Source organism: Chlorocebus sabaeus, chromosome 7 (genome assembly GCF_047675955.1).
Source record: "Chlorocebus sabaeus isolate Y175 chromosome 7, mChlSab1.0.hap1, whole genome shotgun sequence".
NCBI classification, from domain to species: domain Eukaryota; kingdom Metazoa; phylum Chordata; class Mammalia; order Primates; family Cercopithecidae; genus Chlorocebus; species Chlorocebus sabaeus.
Window position 1 is genome coordinate 57222614 of NC_132910.1, and position 23985 is coordinate 57246598.

At 35.5% G+C, this 23985-nt stretch overlaps 1 protein-coding gene across 3 annotated transcripts in view; it reads left to right on the forward strand.

The window, feature by feature from the left end:
* Nucleotides 1-23985, forward strand: part of ARHGEF38 (Rho guanine nucleotide exchange factor 38) — a 124155-nt gene that overhangs the window by 79788 nt on the left and 20382 nt on the right. For 2 of the 3 annotated variants that reach the window (XM_007999441.3, XM_073017530.1), the window contains 4 exons: nt 1420-1567; nt 7327-7344; nt 16107-16306; nt 19486-19619. In XM_007999441.3, the coding sequence (XP_007997632.3) occupies nt 1420-1567; nt 7327-7344; nt 16107-16306; nt 19486-19619 (500 nt within the window). The remainder of the gene's footprint in view (nt 1-1419; nt 1568-7326; nt 7345-16106; nt 16307-19485; nt 19620-23985) is intronic. The other variant, XM_073017529.1, reaches the window with a different exon arrangement.

Consider the following 23985-nt stretch of genomic DNA (forward strand, 5'->3'; position numbering starts at 1 on the left):
TGTTAACTATAATAGGTCCAGATTAATAGGTCCAGATCACTGTCAATCTATTCAGCCATCCCAATTAATTCAGCCACCAAGTCATTATCAATCTCAAATTTGCAATGTTTTGAGAGCTGACCCTGTCACATATTTCTTGGGTATCTGCCAAATAATTTAATGTATTGTGCTGGATCGAGTAGTGGATGCATAGTACTCATCTTTAAGCAATGAAGTGTGAGATCAAATCAAACTATTGCCCAATATCTACTTTAGCCACCAGTTATAGACCCTATTTTATCATAATATCAAAAAGGATTCATTAAATGCCTAGATACAATTAGCCTAAGTTGCTTTATGAATATACAGTCATAACCTTGGTTCACAGTATTAAACTTATTTTTAAAATATGACCTTTTTTATTATCACATAGAAGGAAATATTTCATTTCTCTAAACTCCACTGCGTGCCCTTGAGAGAGCCTCAGGAAATATTAGTGCAGTAAATATTGAAAAATAACTTACCCAACACCTGAAATTTTGCCTTCTGTATCTCTTATAAATTAATAAAAAACTGCTTCATTTTGAGCATTTCATATGTATTTACTATACTCTGAACTTTACAAATACCACCTCTTTTAATTTTTACAATGACTTTCTGAAATTGAGTATATTGGTGTCATCAGGTTTAAAGAGTTAAAACAACTTGCTCAAGTCACAATGCCAGTCTGTAGCACAGCCTGACTCAAATCCATACACACCAACTCTAAAATGCAACATTTTTTTTTTGAAGATAGAATCTTGCTCTGTCACCCAGGCTGGAGTGCAGTGGCACGATCTCGGCTCACTGCAACCTCTGCCTCCCAGGTTCAAGCGATTCTCCAGCCTCAGCCTCCCGAGTAGCTGGGGCTACAGGCACCTGCCACCACGCCTGGCTGATTTTTGTATTTTTCGTAGAGACGGGGTTTCACTGTATTGGCCAGGTTGGTCTCACACTCCTGGCCTCGTGATCTGCCCACCTCAGCCTCCCAAAGTGCTGGGATTATAGGCGTAAGCCACCACACCTGGCCACACTGCAACTCTTAACCACAATTCTGCACATCGACCTTGTATGTAAAGTCACCTTTGAGAAAACCACCTTTCTTTTGTTGCGCATCTCTGATAACTTGTTCATCCTTTGTTTTATAAAAGAAAAAAAAAAAAGAAAAGACAGAAAAAGAGAGGGAGCAAAGAAGGAAAGCAGGGAGAGAAGGAAAAAGGAAGGAAAAGAAAGAAAAGGAAAAAAAAAAATCACTCAATGTTTTCCACGCTTCCTGAATAACCTGGGGATAAAGTAGTTCCCGTCCAACTTTTTGACATGAGTCGACATTGTTGAAAATAATCATGGGAAGTGCCAGCTTTGTCAGATGATGTCATTTTGCCTTTGTTTTGCATTTATCAGGAGAAGTATTCTTGCAGATTAAAGGGCCACTGGAAGATATTTATAAAATTTACTGCTATCAACATGATGAAGCACATAGTATACTGGAGTCCTATGAAAAGGAAGAAGAGCTGAAGGAACATTTGAGCCACCGTATCCAGTCCTTAAAGTAAGGCCTCTTCAAATGATGATTCCCATCTCCTCTCAGTCACCCAGCAGGGAGCATTTTAAATGGGTGTAGATGAAAGATCTCCCATAAATCCTATGTTTTATGAGGCTTGCTGGGAGCTCTGCTTTGCATTCCCTTTATAAAAAGCTGACATGCCAGAAGCCCTGATTGACTTTTTTTTTCCCCCTGTGAGAATCACTAAAAATAACATGGGAGAAGATTTAGAGCTCTGCAGAGATTGAAAAATGCAATATCAAAATATAAAATGTGGAAGAAAAGCCTCTTCTTAAAGCTATTGTAGCTTGCCTGGCCCCACGTAGTTCAAGGAGTATATGAGATAACATGTGGCCCTGTGACCACTGGAGCACATGGGTTAATGCAGTTAGTGGAATGGCCTACGACTCTCTGCATGGCTGTCTTCTTTCCCCAAACTTACTGTGGGGAGACTGGTGAAGACAAGTCAGGCCTTGCTAAAGTGAGTTTCATAACAATTACTCATGCCTTCCTTTCTCATCTCTATTTATTTATTTATTTATTTGTGTATTTATTTTTATTTTTTTTGAGACAGAGTCTCGCTCTGTCACCTGGGCTGGAGTGCAGTGGCCGGATCTCAGCTCACTGCAAGCTCCGCCTCCCGGGTTTACGCCATTCTCCTGCCTCAGCCTCCCCAGTAGCTGGGACTACAGGCGCCTGCCACCTCGCCCGGCTAGTTTTTTGTATTTTTTTAGTAGAGACGGGGTTTCACCGTGTTAGCCAGGATGGTCTCGATCTCCTGACCTCGTGATCCGCCCGTCTCGGCCTCCCAAAGTGCTGGGATTACAGGCTTGAGCCATCGCGCCCGGCCCCTTTCTCATCTCTAAAACATTGCTGGGGGTGCTACACTATGTACTTTTTCTTTTCTAGAGAAAATATCTATTCACTGTGAAAATCTGAAAAATATAAGAAAGTATTTGTAAGATAAAAACCCCTTGCTATTTCACTATTAACCATTTTTTTTTTAGTAATAATTTTCTTCTGATATTATTTATATGCATAAGTGTGGGTATGTGCTTGGATTGATTCTTTTAAATGGAATCGGTATCTTACTGAATATGCAGTTTCCTACCACATGAAACTTAAAGCCAAAATCACTGCCATACTCCACATCTTACCCAGTGGCTCTCTTACAAACTCTCATTTTTAAGTAGAATCCACTGTCAAATAATTTTGATTAGACCAGGAATTAACCACAGAGAGCTGTGGTGTATAAGTCAGTGCACACCCGTCCGATCCTGTAGCACACCTCCCCAGTTTACTCTGTGTGGTGGGGGAAAGAGGGATCCCTAATGGGGACTGGGATGGGGATCCTAATGTGGTACAAGAGGTTTTTAGCTGCATTAAAGAGAAATCATGATAATACTCTGGAGGAAGAGTTTCAGGCTAGAACTGGGTCTGAAAGTGAGTTTAAAATGAGCCCATTGGATTTTTTTTTTAATAAATAAAATCTCAACTTTATTGCCCTCTACTGGTCATTAAATTTTAATTACTCTACTGGTCATTAAATTTTAATTACTGCGGTTTTAAACCATTCATGCCATGGAAAAGAATTCAAGTCACCAAATCTTAAGCATTTATTTAGTGTTTGTGCTGTGCCAAGCGTAGCTCTGGGTGCTAAGAATACAAAAGTAAATAAGACTTAGACTCTGCCCAAAGGAACTCAGTATGATCAGGTAAGTCTTAAATATAAGATGTAATGAACAAGTAGCTCCAGTTAATTATTTCTCACTATTTTCAGTTTAGTTCAGTGTTAGCATATCAATTCAGAGAAACATTCAAGTTTGAAGTTGTGTTCATTTTAATAAATTCACATATTAGAAGCACAGTCATCTACATATTCAGGTGTTTTATCCTTTGGGTAAGAAAGGAAATGGTGCTATCCTGGGTTTGAACTAACGCCTTTCCTACCTTCAACAAGTGGCAAGATCTGATCCAATAAAAGCTGGAGCCATTGTCCTTCTTCAGGTTCTAGAACCAAGAGGAGAAATGTCACAAGTGAACATTTAGCACCTTTGATCACCACCCCCCAAAGCCAGCCCTGGGGATGGAGGTCCTTGCCTGAAAAGAATGTGGTGCATCTACTTTGAGCATGTGCTTCTAACTGTTCACCAGGAGTGGAGCTGTCTGTTCAGAGAGGAAAGGACATCAGTTTATTATTCATTAAGCTTTTAACTTTTAAGAGAAAGAAATAGACACTGCCAGAAGATTCCACTAGGCAGTATAGCCCAGTATCATATCTCCAAAAAGCAACTAAAGGCAGAGGCAATTTCAGAACCTCATGAAGTCTCAGTTACTGAAAATTATTTTCAGACCCAATGGCTTATTCGGTCTTTTTCTGCAAGTTTCAGGTAATTCCCCTGGCCATGCCCCGAATTTTGTGTTTAGAGCTACTCTGATTTTAGGTAACAGTTGCAGGCACTGGAAGGTGTTAAAGTTTAGAAAGCAAAAAATCTGAAAGAAGCAATATTGGCACAACTATTTCTTAAGGGAAAGAAAATCAAATAAAATAGCTGAAGTTAGAGCTATTTTTCCAAAAGTTGCCTTTCCATGAAAATAAAGTTAATGATGGATCGTACTGGTCTGCCTGAAGGCTGAGGGCAGTAGAGTTATTGACATTACTATAATACTGACCTCAATCGAGCTAAGCTTTAAATTCTGAGAAACAGGTTTTCAAACAGGTTTATAGGCCAAAGAGAGACTGGAACACCCTAAGGGCTTGGTTTCCCTTGCCAAGTAATCAGTCAAAGCTATTACTGTCTTTCTGCCTTTTCCTTGTGGCTAGATAACGCAGCCCAAGTTCAGTTTCCAATTTCTAATAAATACTAGGTGTGGCCTCCATTTTATCCTGTACAAGGCGATATTGGAAATCTTTGTTCGAAGCAATATCCATGAGAGAGGTGGCTTCATGCCTCAGAAGTTAACGTGGATTTTAAAGCAATTTAGGCTGTTTTTTTAACCAAAATTGCAATATGTTTATTGGGGGCCTAATAAATATTTAATAAGAGTGCTAAATAATGTTGAAAATATTTTTTAAAAATATATAAGCATAGTTCTTGCCTCCCAGAAACACAAACTCTAGTTGAGGAGATAAACAAAACCATGTGGAAAGTTTAATAACAATACAAGAATTAATTTAAATAACACCAGAAGCTTTCACGGTGGCTGCAGTTCAAGACTAATTCCAGAAGAGTAGCAGAGATATTACCTGGTTCTGTAAAAGACCCAAGTTTCTAACTTTCAATTATTCTTTGAAGCCAATGATCTTTCAGAAGAGAGAATAATGTTGAATCCTTTCATAACGTGAGGGCAATATTTTTCCGTGTGTGAGTTCCCTTGCGCCAGATCCAGCAAGATCGTGTATTAAAAGTAGATTCCTATGCTCTGCCTCAGACCAAAAAAAATAGTATTTCTGGTGGCCCAGTTCAGGGTCTGCTGTTTTAACAAGCCCCCTCCGGTGATTTTCCGTACACACTCAAGTTAAGAACTACATTAGAGGGAGAAATCGTGTCTACAGTACTCACTTGCTGCTTCCCCTGAAGCAGCTGGGTTTTTTCATCAGTATTGATACAATCTAAGCAGTAATTTCAGAGTTTGGAGACCTTCAAAAAGAAAAGATTCTAAGACTATCCAAAAGCATATACACATCTGCATCTATACCCTACAAATTGGAAATTAGCAAGTTTTTATTTATTCAACAAGAAGTTTTGACGATCAAATTAGTGACCCCTAAGATTGTGTGAAATACCGTATTAAAATAGTCTCCAAAGTTACGGAAGTTATTTGCTAAAAATCTTATTACTTAGCCTTCTTGGGGTTATTTAAGGTTTCTGATCTGTATGAGGAAAGTGAAAGATAGCGTGGCTATAAATGCAAATGTAGCTATAATTAGAAATAGCCTGTCTGCTGCCTCCTTTTTCTGCTTTTCCATTTATAAATACCACTAAAGTCCCTGCTGCATTTCAGAGGCCCCAGAGATCTGTTTATTTTGTAATAGAAAGAGAATGAAGAATGAAGGGGATTTTCTAAGTTTTTCAATGGATGGAAGACACATTTCTAGCTTCATGTCTAGTTGTTATAAATGTATCTGTATTTTTCTTCTTGCTAATCAAGGCCATCATCACCAGGAGGAAAACTTCTAACTTCTAGTCATCTGGGCACTTTGGCTGCTCACATTACTCCTGGAGCTTCTCCATTCAGGGAGGAAGATAACAGCTCATGCAATGCAAAATCCAAAGGAATACATTTCAATTTGTTCACCACATTTTATACTCATTATTCTAATGGCGTGTTCCAAGTAAAAATTAAAATCACTTTTGGAAAGCCCTTCAGTTCCTTGTTATATGGCATCATGTTTGAACAAAGACTATAATCCTTAAGGAATAGTCACATAAAAACTTGTTAATTGTGAGTCAAATTATAATGTGCTCATGATGGTAGGAGGTATAGTGATAGATATATTAAATTACTTTATCCCATAAAAGGGTAAATGGACACAATTTAAATTCTTCCTTCCTGAATTGCCTTTGTTTGGGATTAGCTTCTGCAAAATTTCAGCCTAAAAGAGATTTTTTTTAAAAAGACGAACAAATAAAAAGATGTTATAATATAGTGCCCCCACTCCACAGACTGTGGTTTTATCCTATTGGGAAATCTGTCGGATTCCCTTTCATAAAGTGTATACTACATAAACACAATGTTGAATATAAACACAATGTTGAATTTATGTTATGATATTTAGGTTTTGCTTGGCTGAAATAAATGAAATAGAAAAAAAAATCATGTTTTCTATAGAAGTTTAAAAAATAACCTTCGCTTTCAAATTCAATGTACGTGTTTTGGTTCCTTTATGATCACATTATTCACTTATTTGTTTGCATGAAAAATTACACTTTTATTTGGATTCATTTTCTTCCACAGATTTTCTGACCTATGATCCACAAAGCATATTTGACAAATAAAATTTCCCGTTAGCAGAGAGAAGGAAGCGTGTGAGCCTAAAGTAAATGATTGGAAGGAAATATTGGGCAGGAGGTGGTGGTGGTGGTTCTTTCATCGCAATAGGAGAGTTCTTTAAACAGTCGTGAATAATTGCCTAAAATTATAGCAGCTGCTGATTTTTTTAAAAAATATACTTCTGTACTTGAGTCCCATCTAATAGGTCTTAGACTTAGCAAAACCTAGTTATATTAGGATGTCTAGCAATTCATTCATATAGCATATCTGAAGATTGAGAAAACAATTGCTTCACACATGTCCCCCACCATTTCCCACATAAACAAAGTACTGAGATTAATGGAAGAAAACTTATTAAATCCGTTAAATTTTACAAAATGCAGCTTAGGCACTTATTAAATTTTTCCTCAATCACTGAATGTAAAAAGACCATCTATTATTATGGGATGGATCATAAAATTTTTTTATATTGAAAACATTTATTGTACTCCAAATGATTGGAAACCAAAGGCCACAGTGATCAGATAATAAACACAGGATATTATTTTATTTATCCATAGCCACTTGAGGCTTTTAGATAAAAATTTTCATCTTCTTTATTTGTTAGGGACATGATTATAAAATAATGAGACTACTTCTATAAGGCATTCATGAAAATTACTTATTACTTTTATTTTACATAAAACAAATTTAAAAGGATTTATAATGTTTGTATATTACCTTAAATATACAGATTTACATGAATTTACTTTCTTTTTCTTCTCTTACAGGAAAATATACATGCAAGAGTAAGTACTTTCTAAAATAATATAAATCAAATATAAAAATCATGAGAAAATGCAGCTGACTATTCCTGTCCAAATCAGAATTTCTGATTTTTCTAATCATGAGTATTGCTTTTAATAAATAATCCAAGATTGAAAAGGCATTTACTCCATTATTGGTGCATATTTTACTTATTAAATTATTATCACATATACTTTACCAAACCTTTTAGAAGAATCCCAATATATAAGCTCATGCCAGAAAGTCTTTGGGAACTGTTCATCATACATATGTTTGGGAATCTTAATGTGTCCAAAAACACTTCTTTCTATGAAACATATTAGTCTTTTCAAAATCTCAGATCAATATCATAATGTATTTGAAGTTTCCATAGATGAATGCATAAGAAAAGATTATTTTATGAAAATATTAGATTTCTTCTAATTTGGGGTCTTGTATGATTTATGAAGAAAAAAGTCATACACATTATAGCATGAAAATGAAATACTAAGGTGAAATAGTTGGTTACTAGAACAATATAGAAATTATTTTAGGAAAACAGCACATACAAACACTCTGAAAGAGTTCCATTATTCTAGAAGAAAAGTGTGTCCAGGCTGATTAAAGCTGAAAGGGTGAAATTGACTTAAATACAAACTCAAATTTATTTAACAGGCACGTATTTGGCTTATGATGAGCAACTCTTTAAGGTCCCAAGCTTCTAGTGTGTGTTTGCTTGTGCGTGTATGTACTTTAAACTCCTAAGAGTTTATATCAAGAAATAAAAAGTTAACAAAATGTAAATTATATTAATGTAAGCAGCAAATACCTGTCATTCATATTTTGGTGCAGAGCAACAGTGAGAACGGAATTCTGGAACTGAAGTGAAGGAATCAGGCATCATACACATCTGTAGACCAAGGCAGTATATCTCAGTCAAGTTGAGAAGCTGATTTTTGAGACACCACACAGGCAACCAGTTCTCTCACTTTATCAGTCTTTTCTTTCTTTTTTTTTTTTTTTTCAAAAGGAAAAACTATCCTACAGGATAAACAGTTATGAGTAGATTTGTCTAATGAGTTTCCAATTCTAGGCTCATTTGAATTCGAAGAGGTGCCTCGGCCTCCTGGCTTCTCTTCAAAGAGAGTTGATGTGGGGTGGGAAATGGCACTGCCTCATTATACAGCCTGTGTCCCTGGCATTGTGCCAAGGACTGGCGTTTTGCATTACTGAGTGGTTAGAGAAGAACTTCGTGTGCTACAAATTCTGCTTAGGTTTCTTTTTCTAAAGCTTACATTAGGTCTTTGGAACCAAGAAACAAAATAAGGAGAGAAGAGAGAGAGATTCAGAGGAGAAGAGGGAGATATTCTTCTTAGTACAGTTAGCATGCACAGACTTCTGCATACAGAATACTTAAACAGTTCATTGTATTGAAACACTTGCTTAAAAATGGCCCTAGCACTTGCCACAATCTTGCTGTGTAGGAGTTAGCCAGGTTGTGTCTGCTGCCTCTAGACTATTCTATACATCAAGAACTAAAAAAGAAGAGCAATCCCAGCATGTGGCTGGATGCACATCAAAGCCAAGTTTGCTATGAATTATTTTCCTTCCTGTTCCTTTCATTCAGGTCATGAAGCACACACACTGCTACAGGAAAGGGTAAAAGGCAATGTCAAGTGCTGTGTAATTATTGGGCTCTTTAGTGGCAAAGGCCAGCAATGTTGCAGCCAAAAGGGCATTTCAGAGTACAAGATGTGGGTTTTTAAATGGCATTCAAAAATCCCTAACTTATGGCAATCAAAAATTATCTGTTTTTAATGTTTTTTTAATCTACCTTTTAAAAAATGCAAAGTGAAAGATATTTGTATTTTCTAACATGTTTACTTTGAATTATAACCTCATGCAAACATCAGACAGTATTAAAGTGACAGGAATCATAGAACTTCCCACTAAAAGCAAGAAAAAAAATGCCTATTCTAAACACAGCTATCTTCAGAAATGCAGTGTTTTGTTATCTTTATGCTTTCACTCTTTTCTGTATGTATTCCCTGTCAGACTAGCTATTCTCACCTTGGATTTCAAGGTTCCTATTAATCACAAAATATTATAAATTATTTTGTCTTTTCTTTGTACTTTAAAAATTATTGAAGAAACACTGCAAAAAAAAAGAAAATAAAAATGAGGACAGTAAAGACAATCAGCAGTCACATTCCAAAGCTAACTATTGTAGCATTGCAGTGAGTCCCTCACTTCACCATATTTTTTTCTTTACACACATACATTGACTAAAATAGGAACACTATATACTTCCTGTATGTCGACTTGCTACCTCATTCATCATCAATACCTTGTGAATATCTTTCCATGTCAGTAAATATAAATCCACATTGTTTTATACTTGCATAATATTCTGTCTGATATATATGCCATAATTTAGTTTACCCAACCCTTATGACAGTTGAATTGTGTCTGTCTTATTGATGTCATAAGTTTATTTTTGTATATGATCTTGGTACAATAATCTGATTTTTTGATCAATTTCTGAAAGTGAAATTGCTAGATCAAAGGACTTTTGATACTTATTGTCAGAACATTTCAAAAAAAGCTGAGCTAATTTACATTCCCACTACTCTTATGTGAATTGTTCATTTATCCACTACTTGCCAATACTAGATACAAATAATATTGGTATCTTTATAACTTGTAATGTATAGGCCCAAATGGTATCCTGTTATTTTAATTTGCATTTTTCCTATGTACTTAACTATTTGTATTTCATTTCTAATGCATGATGTTTTTACATGATTATTCACTTTTACTGAGATGTTCATCTTTTTCTAATACATTTATAATGTCTCTTACTTAGTGCATATTAAACTTTGTCTTATGTATTATATATAATTTTTCCAGTTTATCATCTGACTTTTAATATAGTTTATGGCTGTTTTGGGCTCTGTTTTTAATCTATAAAATTTTACAGAGCTAAATTTTTAAATAGACATCACTTTTTTTCTACTATGTCTTTCAGATTTTGTGTCTTCCTTAGAAATTCCAATGTTAGTTTATAAAGGATGATCCTATGATTTCTTCAAATTCCTATATGGTTTAATTTTTAGATTAAATATTTGATCTATCTTGACATTATTATAGTGTAAAGAATGAGGCCAAAATCCATTTTTCTTATTTTATTTATGGCTAGCTAATTCTCATAACATCTGATATTGAATAATTCATTTTTTCCCACTGAATAGGATTGTCAAATTTACCATGTACTCAATTTCTATACATATTTGTATCTATTTCTTGATTTTCTATTTTGTGCTACTCATTTGTCCATATATGTATCAAGACCAAACTGCTTTTATTTTTGTAACTTTATAATGTATTTTAATATTCAGTATCATTAGTCTCAGCTCAGTAGTTTTCTTTTACAATTTTTTGAGTATTCTTGCATATTCCTTTTTTATAAAAAAAGTTTTATGAAAAAAAATGGTATATAGCCATGTTTCAATAGCCAAATCATTCTGCAAGATTTGTCAAGAAAAATAGTAATCCCCTCTTCTCCTACCAGCCCCTAAATTCTCATTAGAATACATTATTTTCACATCTTCAGCTGACTATTTTGGTATTTATCTTTATTACTTTAAAAACATGCTTGGTTGTTTTCTTTTTAGATATTATCTATTAACTTTCTCCTGTGGAAGACAAGAATTTATTTCTCTTTACTCTCCCTATCTCCTCTACACAACAAGCACACACACAAATGTTTTTCCATTTCTCCATTCCCCCTAAGTGGTTACATTGTAATTTTGTTAGAGCAATAATCAATGTCTGAATTATGATATCTAAGTAAATTTCTTTTCAGAGCTAAACCTCGAAGTGATTACTTATTTTTCTATGAGTTAACAATTGTTGATTATCATTTTCATTGTGCCCTCCTCCCCCTCCACTTCATCTACTTTCTCTGCATCTTCTTGTTCTTCATTTAAACTCACAGCCAGTTAACTAAGTCATCTTTCAAGACAACCAGATGCATTATGTATGCTATCAATTTCATCTCCCCAAAAGAGCCCCTTCCAGAGTCTTCAGTCCAGTTGAGCTTGGACTGGTGACACTGGGTGCAGCCATCTTGTAGGAATTCCCCTCTCATCATCCTGGAGATTCTCTTTGCCTCTTTCCTGTGTTGATTCTTCCTCATTTTGGTGGAGTACAACCTTCAATAGTGTCTTCTATTTCTCACAGAATGCATGGGAAGTAAAATGTTGAGAACTTTGTATCTGAAATACTTTTCTTTTACTCTCACACTTGGTTTGTAGTTTTATTTGGTATTGAATTCTAAATTGGAAACCATTCCCTTCAGAATTTAGAGGTAATTCTTTATCATTTTCTAGCTTTCAGAGTTGCTATTAGAAATCTGAAACATTCTGATTCCTAACCATGCATTTATGCCTATGTGCTTATTTCTTTCTCTGAAGGATTATGGAGTCTTCTCTTTGTCCTTAGTACTCTGAAGTTCATGAATTCCAAGGTGTGACTCCATTCTTCCATTGTGCTGGACACTTAGTGAGTTCTTTTAACCTGCAAATTCCTGTCTTTTTCTTGAATTATTTCACTCACTATTTACTCTTCATATTTGCTTTGTTTTACCTTCCTGTGATTCTTATTAGTAGATGATGAGCTTCCTAGACTAGTCCTCTAATTTTCTCATTTTTTTTTTCTATTTTCTATTCTTTCGTGTGTTTGTTCTTCTCTTTGGAAAGTTTCAAAACATTATCTCCAACACTTGTAAGAATTAGACACTTTCTTAAGCAGATTTTCAATGGACCCTCCTTATTTTGGTATCTGACCCCTCATTCCCTGTTTCCATGGGTAACCAGTGCCTCTAATTGATTAACATTTGCAAAATGATTAAACATTGCCTTACCATTTCACTGGTTCTCTCTGGTCTGTTATATCAATTGCTATTCATTTATCTCCTTTATATCTTCTAATTTAATTAAAATTATTATGTATTTATTTTCACTATTATCTTTTATTTATGACAAAAGCTGTTAGTTTATTTGTGTAACAATATGTAGTTTCCTTTAAAATTGACTTAGGTGTTTTAGAAGGAGAATAAATTGAAAAAAACTCAGTGACAGCATAGATGCTTGTGGCTACTGTAAAATAAATATTAAATTTAGGATGTTTGTGATCATGAAATAAAGGAAATTCAAAGTAATATAGTTAATAGTTACATAATTATTCTTTTTTTACTTATTTTCTCCTTCCCATTAAGAAATTAGATGTATTGCATGTTTAATATCTAATTTTTTTTGTTTTCCAGCATAGTGTTTATACTATTTAAATGTCATTTTAATTTTCATTGTACTTTGTTCTTGTATTTGATGTGAAACTCTGCAGCAAAACTGGATGCTGCTAAAACAAAGCCTGCTGTGTTTACTTGACTTTGTAAAGATCCAAAAATAATTTGTAATGAGATTAGTGTAGCTACTTTGGCACTAAATACTTGCCAAAATATTCATGATAAGACAGAGGAAGATGAAATAGAATTAGAAATTAATAAGTAGTTTAGTTTTTGGCCCAACGTGTATGGGCAGTTGTTACACATTTGTTTACTTACTGTGAGGAGTCATGGGATAATTGACTTCCTGGCTGAGATGGGTTATATCACACATAGGACTCATCTGCCTCGCATGATTATCAGAACTTAATCTTACTGTGGGAGATTAGTTGGGGTGAATTTTGTGGCATTGAAAGCATGGAGTATTATTATCTTATAACACTCCCTCTATCTTTTCTACCATATTGCTTCTCTGTGTGATGCAGATATTTGAATATCATTGCTCATCACTTGGGCAACTGTCTCAAATATATCTTCAGACACAAAAGTGTCTGGGAGATTTCTCATTTTTGAGAATGCCTTTCTTAGGATTTGTATTTATGACTTTTTTAGGAGAAACAACAATCATTTATAATTAATATTATTGTCATTTGAAATATAAAAGGGAGAGCTAGAACTTTGATCCCAAAGAGTGATGAAAAAAGTAATGATACAATCTAGACAAAACTAAAGAGCCTAAGTTGGTTTTTTGATAGGTCTGGATAAGAAAGAAATGAGGGCAGTTCTTAACATTTAAAGTTAAAGTTCTTAACATTTCACTTCCCATGCGTTCTGTGAGGAATAGAAGAAACTACTGAAGGATGTACTCCACCAAAATGAGGAAGAACCAACAAAAGAAAGAAACAAAGATAATCTCTAGGATGGTAGGAGGGGAATTCCTGCAAGATGGCTGCACATCTGGGTTTTTGTTTTTTATAATTAAAATAAAAGCACATATGTGACAAAAGACCACACTAATAAACTATTTTATTAAAGTTGAATTTATATTGATTTAAATGTTTGATTATATTTATATTTTGATATAAAGTCTTTTAGTGATTTTAAAAAATTAAATAAGCTAACATTTGATAATAAAAAACTCAGAAGAAATTCTGATTATATTCATATAGATAATATGATTTCCTCTAATCAAGTTAATACCTTTCATATCCTTGACTTGTTTCTTATTTAAGGGAATTATTTCTACTTAAATGACTAAACTGTTGTATTATTGAAGAATCTCTGCTTACGATATATAAGAAAATGTGCTTTATATTTAAAGGTTTTGCTACTGATATGCCATTAGTTAGAAAATACCTTTTGGGTTTTTTTATTTTTAGTTATTTTTTCAGTATAAATCCTGAAAACAGTTTTCAATATTTATAACAGATTTATTTTAAAAATCTACTTCACTCAGTCCTCTTGGAAACCAATAATCAGTCTCTCCTTCCCTCCCTCTTTCTGAATCTCTCTTTTTCCCGCTTTCTGCCTCCTTCCCCTTCTGTCGCCTTCTCTCCTTACCTTCCTCTTTTTCTTCCTTAATAGATTTGGTGCAAATAGGTATGAAGTAGAAGATACAGCCTATTAAAGCAACTCTTTACTCCCTTGCAGACCTTTAATATTTATTCTGGTTTTCTTTTTTAAAAAATGTTGCCTTTGGGTTTGCTTTAGTCTTTGTCTCTCTTACGCTATCATCATTTTCTCTGCATGTGAACAAAATTCCTCAGTCATTTATTCACATTTTTGGAAAAAATGTTCAGTATAAAATAAAAGCACATTACAGAAAATCTAAGAACTCTATCATTTCTCAGTCTACAAATATGCATTGAGAGAATACTGTATGCCATGCGGGAGGTATAGTGGTGACAGCAAAACTGATCATAAACTGGCAAACAGGGAAACAAGATGATTCCAGATAGTGATCGGTGATATGATAAAATCAAATGGAGAGATGTGATAGTGACTAGGTTACATTTGTGAATGTATGTGCATGTCTATTTCTGCACATGTGTGCATGTACATGTGATAATACATTCTTTTGTTTCTCATTTATCAAATGAAATTAATTAGATGGTCTCTAAGATGCCTTCCTACTTTTTTTTTTTTTTTTGCGACAGGCTGTCACTCTATTGCCCAGGCTGGAGTGCAGTGGCTCACTGCAGCCTCGACTTCCTCAGCTTAAACAATCTGCCTACCTCAGCCTCCCATGTATGTGAGACTACAGGTGCATGCTGCTGTGTCTGGCTGACTTTCATATTTTTTTTCTAGAGTGGGGTTTTGCCATGTTGCCCAGGCTGGTCTTGAACTCCTGGGCTCAAGTAATCTGCCTTCCTTGGCCTCCCAAAGTGCTGGGATTACAGGCCTGAGCCACTGTGCCTGGCCCCCGACCCTTTCTAATGATGCGACTTTTCTAATTTTGTTCAACATTTGTATAGCTGTTTTACTGTTATAATAATATGGTCAGTCATTTATCCATAGTAATACTTTAAAAAATTATTGAAGTATAAAACATCCACCTATTGGGATTTGAAAACAGTGTCTGTATTTCCTATCTACAGTGTATCTTTACTTGTCTCTGCATAAAGAAGCTTTCAGAAATCACTGCCTTGTGTCTGAATGATCAATGAGAGTGGGTCAGACAATGGCATGACCACGCTTGTAGCTTCTTCCCCTCCTGTGAACTGCCTAACCGGTTGGAATGGCTCCAACCTCGTCTCAGAAGTTGCTAAAGGAAAAGTCAGGCACGAGTCTCACTTTTGTATAGTCATTTGAAGATCTGTTGACTAAGAATTCCACATGGAATGTCACTGTGTGATAGCAATGATTAGTGACAGGGATAGTAATAATAATAACTAGAGAATTATCACATTCATCAGAAGTCCCTTTTGGGGACTGTGGTAGAATCTCCAAAACATTGTAAATGCAACTTCTCAATTTGGTGGAAGAGAGAGGCCAAGACTTCCTTTTGACTATACCTTGCAAGTCTCTGTTTAGATTTTTAAATAGTTATTCTCCTCAATAATAATCACAAAAATGCCATCAGAAAAAATGCATTTTTCTGTGTTGTCATGGTAAAATACATTCTGAAATTGTTTCCCATTATATTATAAAGCCAATTATAAAAAACCTTGTAAACTGTACATGGCATATGGATGAAAATCATGCTTTCAGACCATTTGGTGGAAAGATATACTTGTTTCTTTTAGGTTTTTGTTTCATAGTAGGGTCTTTCAGACTTGCTTTTTTCTGTCATCTTTTGTTCTTGTTTTTATTTAGAAATTTTAGATTTACAAATGGTAAAAAAAGAAAAAAGTTTTAGAAGTAATCGTAAAAACACACAAAAATGAAAATGAGTTAATAAAACTTATGTTTGTGAAATGGTATCATTTATCTCTATTGCAGAGGCAAACCAAACTTACTGGACATGGGCTCTTTAATGATCAAACCAATTCAACGTGTGATGAAATACCCCCTATTACTGTGTGAACTTCGGAATTCCACCCCTCCCTCTCACCCAGATTACAGAGCACTGGATGATGCTTTTGCTGCTGTGAAGGACATTAATGTTAACATCAATGAACTTAAAAGAAGGAAAGATTTAGGTAGGAAGAGACATGATGAATTGGTTGTTTTCCATTATTGGAGTGTTCACTTTATGTTTCTGAGAATCAGAATGTTTAAGTAGTTATAGTAGCTGCAGTGAACTGATCATTTGAAATCTAGAATTAGAAGCTGGGGAGAAGGGTGTGGTTTTGCCTTATCAGCTGGGTTAAGGAGAAGATTAAGAGGCACAAAAAATGAAATTAAAAAATAAATCAAGCCGCCGTATACTCAACTTCATTGGACCACTGCAATTCTGGTGACATATTGTGGGATGCGGATACCCATTGCGTATAGTCCTCCTGTCACTGGAAATATGTGTTGTAAGAAGGAGAAATGGCCACGTTGCAGTAGCAGTGGGAAGCGAATCCTGAAAGCATCCAGGAAAGGGGTAGATCCAGGTGACGGGGGCCGTCTAGTATGTTGGATTAATCTGGTTCTAGCACACAGAGAATGGAGCTGTGGGGGCAATAATTTCTCTACTGATGTGAGCAAGTATACTTCTTTCTAGAATTAACAAATTATTGTTAAACATTTGGAAACTAAAATAAAAAATTAGTGTTTAATGTAAAATTTCAAAACAGAAGGGATAATTACATGGTTTCTATACATCCCAGAGGTAGTAATGCATTGAGCTAGGCTGTGGGTCTTCCCTCAGTGTGATTGGTGTTCATATAAGTTCTTAGTTGGCATTTTACTCCTAATATTAAATCTCAGTTTGACATTAAAGCCACAACAGTACTTTAGAGCTAAACGGTCCAATCACTTTATTTATTTTTATTTTATTTTCTGATATTTATTTCAAAAGTCGTATATTTGTATTAGTAAATTAAAAAGAAAGGTGCAGAGTAAAAAGTAAATGCTGTGGAGGAAGAAAACTCCATGAACAAAACAAAGAGATAGTACACAAAGGATCACCATCCAGACTATATAATCATTGACATTAAATCAATACAAAAACATTTTAATACAAAAATGTTCATCAGAAAAAGAAGCAATTCACAGTTTTAAAATTCTAAGCTTCATTTATACTCAGGGAAATGTAATCATTGAAATCACACTAACATACCATTTCCAGTCCAAGAGACTGGGGGGAAAAGGTAATGAATACATTAAATGTTTAATCTCAGTGTACAGGTGAGAATGTACTTGGAATCACTAGTTTAGAGAACAACTTGACAATACCTAGTAAAGTTGAAGATGCACACATCAGAGACTCAGAAAATGAGTTTCTAGGTATTTGCCCAAGACAGACTCTTGCCCATGTGCTCAAAGAGAGATGTACTGATAACTAGCATTGTTCATAAATGCACATTAAAAAGACACATTAATCCAGATAGTGGATAGATAAATGGCATATTATACACTACAATACCACAAGAAGATAAAAATTAACTAAATAAAAAAGTATATGTATCAATGGGTTAATCTCAAAAACACAATCCGGAGGGGTTTTCTTAAAGTAAATTTGTAAGTGGTAGAATAATATGTGCAGTATGATACTATTTTATAAAGTTTTAAAACATCCAAAATGTATTGTATGATTCCAAACATCCACAGTAAAGGCATACAAATAGATACAGATATAATAAGCCCAGTTATTTAGGATAACAGTTCCCTTTAGGGATCATCCATGGAGATCGGGGTGCCCCAACTGTTAGGTGAGTTATTTTAAAAATAAAAAGACTGGAAACAAAGGAACATGTTAAGACTTGACAAGGATTTGGATAATGGCTGTTATATTATTCTTTATATTTTTCTGTTTGTTTAAACTATTTCAAAGTTATGAAGAGTAAAATTCTTCCCTTCCCACAATGATTCCAGTTTGCATAGCTAACATTTTATTGTTTTCTTCAGACGTACTGTGTCTTCTTTTCTCTTTTCCTCTCTCTTTCTCTCTTTCCCTCCCTCTCTCCCTTTTCCTTCTTTCCATACTTCTTGCAACATAAATGGTACTACAGTTCGCTTTTTTAAAAACTTAATCATATATCATGAACATTCTTTCAATTAATATTGCCTTCTTTTTAATGTTTCCATAGCATTTTATTTATGAGTATATCATTATTTATTAAACTGTTTCTCTAGGGATAAACATTTAGATGTTCCTAATACCTTGCTGTTAGAAAAAATGCTCTAGCAAATAAAACTTTGTATACTTGATTATAGAAAGCAGATTTATCTGCATGAACTTCCTGGTAATAGACTATGAATATTTTCCTTTTTGTTAGTTTCTGCCAAATTGTTTTCTACAAAAATGTGTTGGTTTAATCCTGATCAGCAGTCTGTAAGATTGTCCATCTCCCTATACCTTTACCAACACTGAATGTTAGAGACTTTTAATCTTTTCAACAATATGAAAGGTGAAAATGATTGCAAAGATAAATAAGTGAAGCTCAGAGAGGTTATTCAGCTTGCCCCAAATCTCTCAGCCAGTGAAGAGCAGCTCTAGGATCTGAGGTCTCCTTACATTGGGTACAGTTGTCTTTCTTTTCTTTTCTTTTCTTTTCTTTTCTTTTCTTTTCTTTTCTTTTCTTTTCTTTTTTTTTTTACAGAGTCTTGCTCTGTCATCCATGCTGGAGTGCAGTGCCACGATCTCAGCTCACTGCAACCTCCGCCTCCTGGGTTCAAGAGATTATCCTACCTCAGCCCCCTAAGTACCTGGGACTGCAGGCGCGCACCACCGTGCCAGGCTAATTTTTGTATTTTTAGTAGAGACGAGGTTTCACCACATTGGCCCGTCTGGTCTCAAACTCCTGACCTCGTGATCCTCCCACCTCGGCCTCTGAAAGTGCTGAGATTACAGGCGTGAGCCACCGCGCCAGGCTGAGTTGTCTTTTCTTTAGTTAGATCTTGATTCCCCATTCCAGAGGCCTCAGATAATAAATGTATTATCTGAGATGAGAGGGAGAACTTTTTCTAGTATCAGGGATTACTTTAATATTAATAAATAAAACTTGAACCTTGAGGGGCTTTTGTCCTTGTTTCTGGAGGTCATTGGGGTGGGTGTCTGACTGGGACATGGCTGGGCAGTAGGGCTGGAGCATAGGGCCTCTGCAGCAGAGGCTCAAAATCATATACATCTTTATCTTGAATGTAAATACTCATCTTGAAAACTTTGGGTGAAGTGCACACTTTCTATGCTGCATGTGTTCAGCTATGTTATTACATTCTTCCTTTTCAGTTCTAAAATACAAGAAGAATGATGAGGATGAATCACTTAAAGACAAATTGTCTAAACTAAATATTCATTCAATTAGCAAGAAATCAAAAAGAGTGACAAATCATTTGAAGATTCTGACCAGAGGAGAATCACAGGTAATTTTTCTTCTTGGACCACCTACCTTTTCCCAGGGAACATGAATGCTGATATTTTTGTGAGGTTTTGTTTTGTGAGGACTATTTCTAGAATACTGAGAATCAAGGTAATTGCCCAATGCTGTTCTCTTCTCTCTCTCTCTCTCTCTCTCTCTCTCTCTCTCTCTCTCTCTGGAAAATAGGGGTGGGAGTGGGAATAGGATTGACACTGTCTTAGCTGTGGTACTTCTACTCAAGAAACAGATAAAAGAGAGACATGGACATAGGACATGGGACATAAGATTGCCCCAGGAGTCCTGATGATCGTCATCAACCAGCACATATTCTCCCTCAAGGCAATGCCCTTCTTCCATCCTGTTTTACTTCTGCTCTTAAAAGTCATACTTTTCTTCAGGGTTCCCTTGATATTCATTTTATCTTTATTTAATCTATATAAACAAAGTGTTTAGAGGCATAACTTAGTGCGATTTTTTTTTCTACTCTTTATCCCCTTCCTCTTCCCTCACTCCCCAGATGCACATTATATTAGTGAGTAACAGTCCTGTGTCAGCTGTTTAGCCTAGCTTGAGCCACTTACACCCAATCCCTAATAAATAATAGATGGATTAGCAAAGACTCTTAAACTTTAAGGTGCGTTAAGAATTACCTAAAAAGCTTGCTGAAAGACAGATTCTAGGGTTCCACCTGCCTCAAGGGTGCAATCTAGAAGTCTGTATTTTTGCAAACACTCTAGGTATTTTGAAGCCAATGATTTTAAAGTAAATTATCAATGGAACACACTTGCAATTCTTTGAGAATCACAAGATGCAAAGTTCATGGTCCTGAGATAGTAATACAGTGAGCTTCTAACCAAAATTGGGGAAGATAGTTCTTAGTATACTATATAGTCCTTATTTTTTCCTTCTCCTTTGCCTATTTTTATCACTCACATATTAATATCGCTAAGATTTTTAGTTTGAACAAGAGGCAACCCTTGGTGGTTCATGTTGGTTTCAGACAGCTTTGGGAGCTGTTGTGGTCTTTTCTCCTTCCAGTAAGTCTTCGCAGCTTTCTGACCACTTAGGTAGAAGCAGCCCCTTCAACCTCTGGCAAGGGCTAATATATTGACTCTATTTCAATCTTGACACTATTCATATTTGCAGGAGCCAGCACAGGGAAGAAATTAAGAACAACGTCTTTGAAGTTATCCTAACCTGGGTTTGAACCCTGCCTCTGCCACTTAGTAAATATTTGTTTGGGGCATATAACAAATTCAATGTAATCATCTGTAAATTTGGATTCTCCTGGTACTTAACAAATGGGATGGTTGTGAGGATTAAATGAGATGATGCATATATAAAGAAAGCACCTAACACAGTGTGTAAACACTCAATATACTTTGGCTGTCATTATTATCATAAATATCATCATTATTATTTTATATCATCGCCTGGTGTGGTTATTTGCCTTTGAATGTGCAGACTTTTCTTCTTATGTGATGTAAAGTCCTTCATATGTGGTGTATTAATCGTATTTTTTACTTCCTGTATTTTATAATGTTTTGACATTTTTAAATATCTTTCTGGCTGAGCAGACTGCCCTCCTAGGGTTAGCCAATTCTTAGGGATAGTAAATGACTGGAACACAACTTCCATATGTAAACCAATCAATCTTGAGTCTATAGCTCTAACCACATCCTTATCTAATTCTTACATACCAAGCCAATATCTCCCTTGCCCTAAATCATTTCAGGGCCCAGTACCAGCAACTAGAGATTACCCCATGGAGTAATTTAAAATAGCCAGTCCTAAACTCTTTACTCTGCTCCTGCCTCACCTTTCCCAAGGAAATCCCAACATAGGTTCTGGTCTAGACTTTCTCTTTACTCCTATCTTCTGCTACTGTACCAAAACCTGGTGCTTTGCCTCTGGCCCTGTGTGGCATGTGGTGACTCCTCTCTCTGGGACCTGTGAGTATAATAAACTTCTTCCTTCCAAGTCATGTTCTTGTTTCCTCTTGTGACTGTACTGAATTTACCAACATGTAAATTCTTAGAACATAAGGCTTGAATTATTTTTGTATTTACTTCTTTATATCCTTCTAGGGGCTAACTGAGTCCATTGCATGTAAGAGGTTCTTCTTCTCAATGTGGAACTATAATGTAAGAAGTTTGGGACATTTATGGGACATGCTCACATATCAGAGAAAGGACAATGAAGACATTTCAACTAAAGACAACTATATTAAAATCAAATTGGAAATTTATTTAAGAAGAGATTGTAGCCATAATAGAGATAGGCACGTGTAAATGTGGTGCAAACAATTCTCCCCCAGTCTTTGGGATTTTGCTTCTGACGCAAGACAATTATATTAAGGAATAATAGGCAGCCTCTAATTCTGGGCAGGCTTTTGAATAAGCTGTTATATTCTTTAACATATTTATCATCAGCTTCTTATATTTCTCAATGTGAACTAAAAGTGAATCGTAGTTAAAGTAGCCTGAAGGGATATTAATTAGATTTTTCCCCTTAATCTTTTGAGAGGATGTCCTGTCAGCAATGAAGCATTTTACTGTTAATCAGAAAATCAGCTGCATAGGCTTGACGGGAAAAGAGATAAATCTCAAATCAATCAATTTTGCACTTGTCAGCAGCTCAGGTGAAATATTGGTAGAGTTAGGGTATAAAGCTATTACCCAAGAGGAAGATTCTCTTCAATTCATCGTACATATATTGAACTCTCGCACCCAGCACCATGTTAAAGATTGGGAATACAAAGATGAACAGGTGTAGGTTCTGAATTCAGACTGCTTGGGGTTGAATCCTGATCCTACTACACCATGGGTAAGTTTCTTTAACTCCCCATATTAACCAGGGTAAAGACCACATATCTGTTCACGAAGAGATTCCAAAGGCATAGTAGGCTGAATCAGGTAGCTGTTTATTTCTCTCTTTCTCTTTCTTTTTTATTTTTTTAGAGACAGGGTCTTGTTCTGTTGCCCAAGCAGCACAAGAGTGCAGTGCCATTATCATAGCTCACTGCAGCCTCAAACTCCTGGGCTCTAGGGATCCTCTCTCAGCCTCTTGAGTAGCTCAGACTACAAGCATGTGCCACTGCTCCTGGCCACTCTCTCTCTTTTAAGAGTCCTGAGATGTGAATCCAGATGACCTCTGCTTCATAAGATCCTTCAGGAACCCAGTTCCCTCAGTGATTTTTCTAAACATATTGTCTTCATCTGCCTGGTTGAAGCTGGATTCCTGCCATGTCTTCTTTCAAGTCCCAGAGAAATGTTATAAGGCCAAGATTCAGACATGAAAAACAAGGCTTCATCCACATCCTATTTGTGCAAACCTGGTTACCAGGGCAGAGACAGCTGCAAGGGAGTCTGGGAAATGTAGTCTCTAGCAGGGCAGCCAAGTGTCCAACTTGAACTAGAGGTGTGCATTCTATCAGTAAAGGGACAGCAGGAGGAATGCTAACAATCTCTGCCATACCTCCTGAAGCTTCTGTTTCTTTATCTCTAAAATGGGATTAGTCATAATTCCATTATATATGTGTAAGGATTACAATGAGAAAATGGAAGAAAGGTTTTAGCAGTGTCTGGAACATAGTCAGTGTTTAACAAATGTTCGCTATTATTTTCATTAAAACAACAATAGTTAATCCTAAACAACCAAAATCCATCAGTGGAGAGAATCACTTAAACCATTAACCAGGGTTATGAGAGCAAATAGGAGAGAGTAATTAATTTTCTACAGTGCAAAGAATAGGAGAAAAGGGAAGATTTACAGAATGGGTGACATTTGAATTAGTCCTTAAAAATAAACAGGATTTTGCAAGGCAGGAAATGAACAGCAGCATATTCCAGCAAAAGAAAACAACATGGAAAAGGCTTGCTTATAGGAAAGTAGAATTGGGCAATATTTCTCTCAGTGTGATTCTTGAACCTTCTACTTTGCAATCATCTGGATCCTAGCCAGATGATGTACAAAATCAAATATCTGGTGATGACTCTTCGGAAACTGCATTTTAAAATATCTGCCCTAGCATATTGTTATACACACTAGACTGAATCGGAGCATAGCAACCCTAAGGCAGAGGATGTTGGATTTTGTGGGAATTACAAAGAACTCTGCTGCCTATTTAATCAAAAGCTTTCTAAATAAACAATATTAAGAAATTTAAAAATAAAATAAAATGTCACCATTTTTGAACCATTTAGTTCTAATATCAACCATGTTAAATTTAAAAACATATTAACCAAGAACTGCTATGTTTACCACCCAGTGCCAAACTTAATAATATATACCCTATTCCATAAAGCATTTGCATGTTCACACAGATTTTGCCAGGATGAGGCTGGTTCAGATTTTGTTTTGTAGCCATT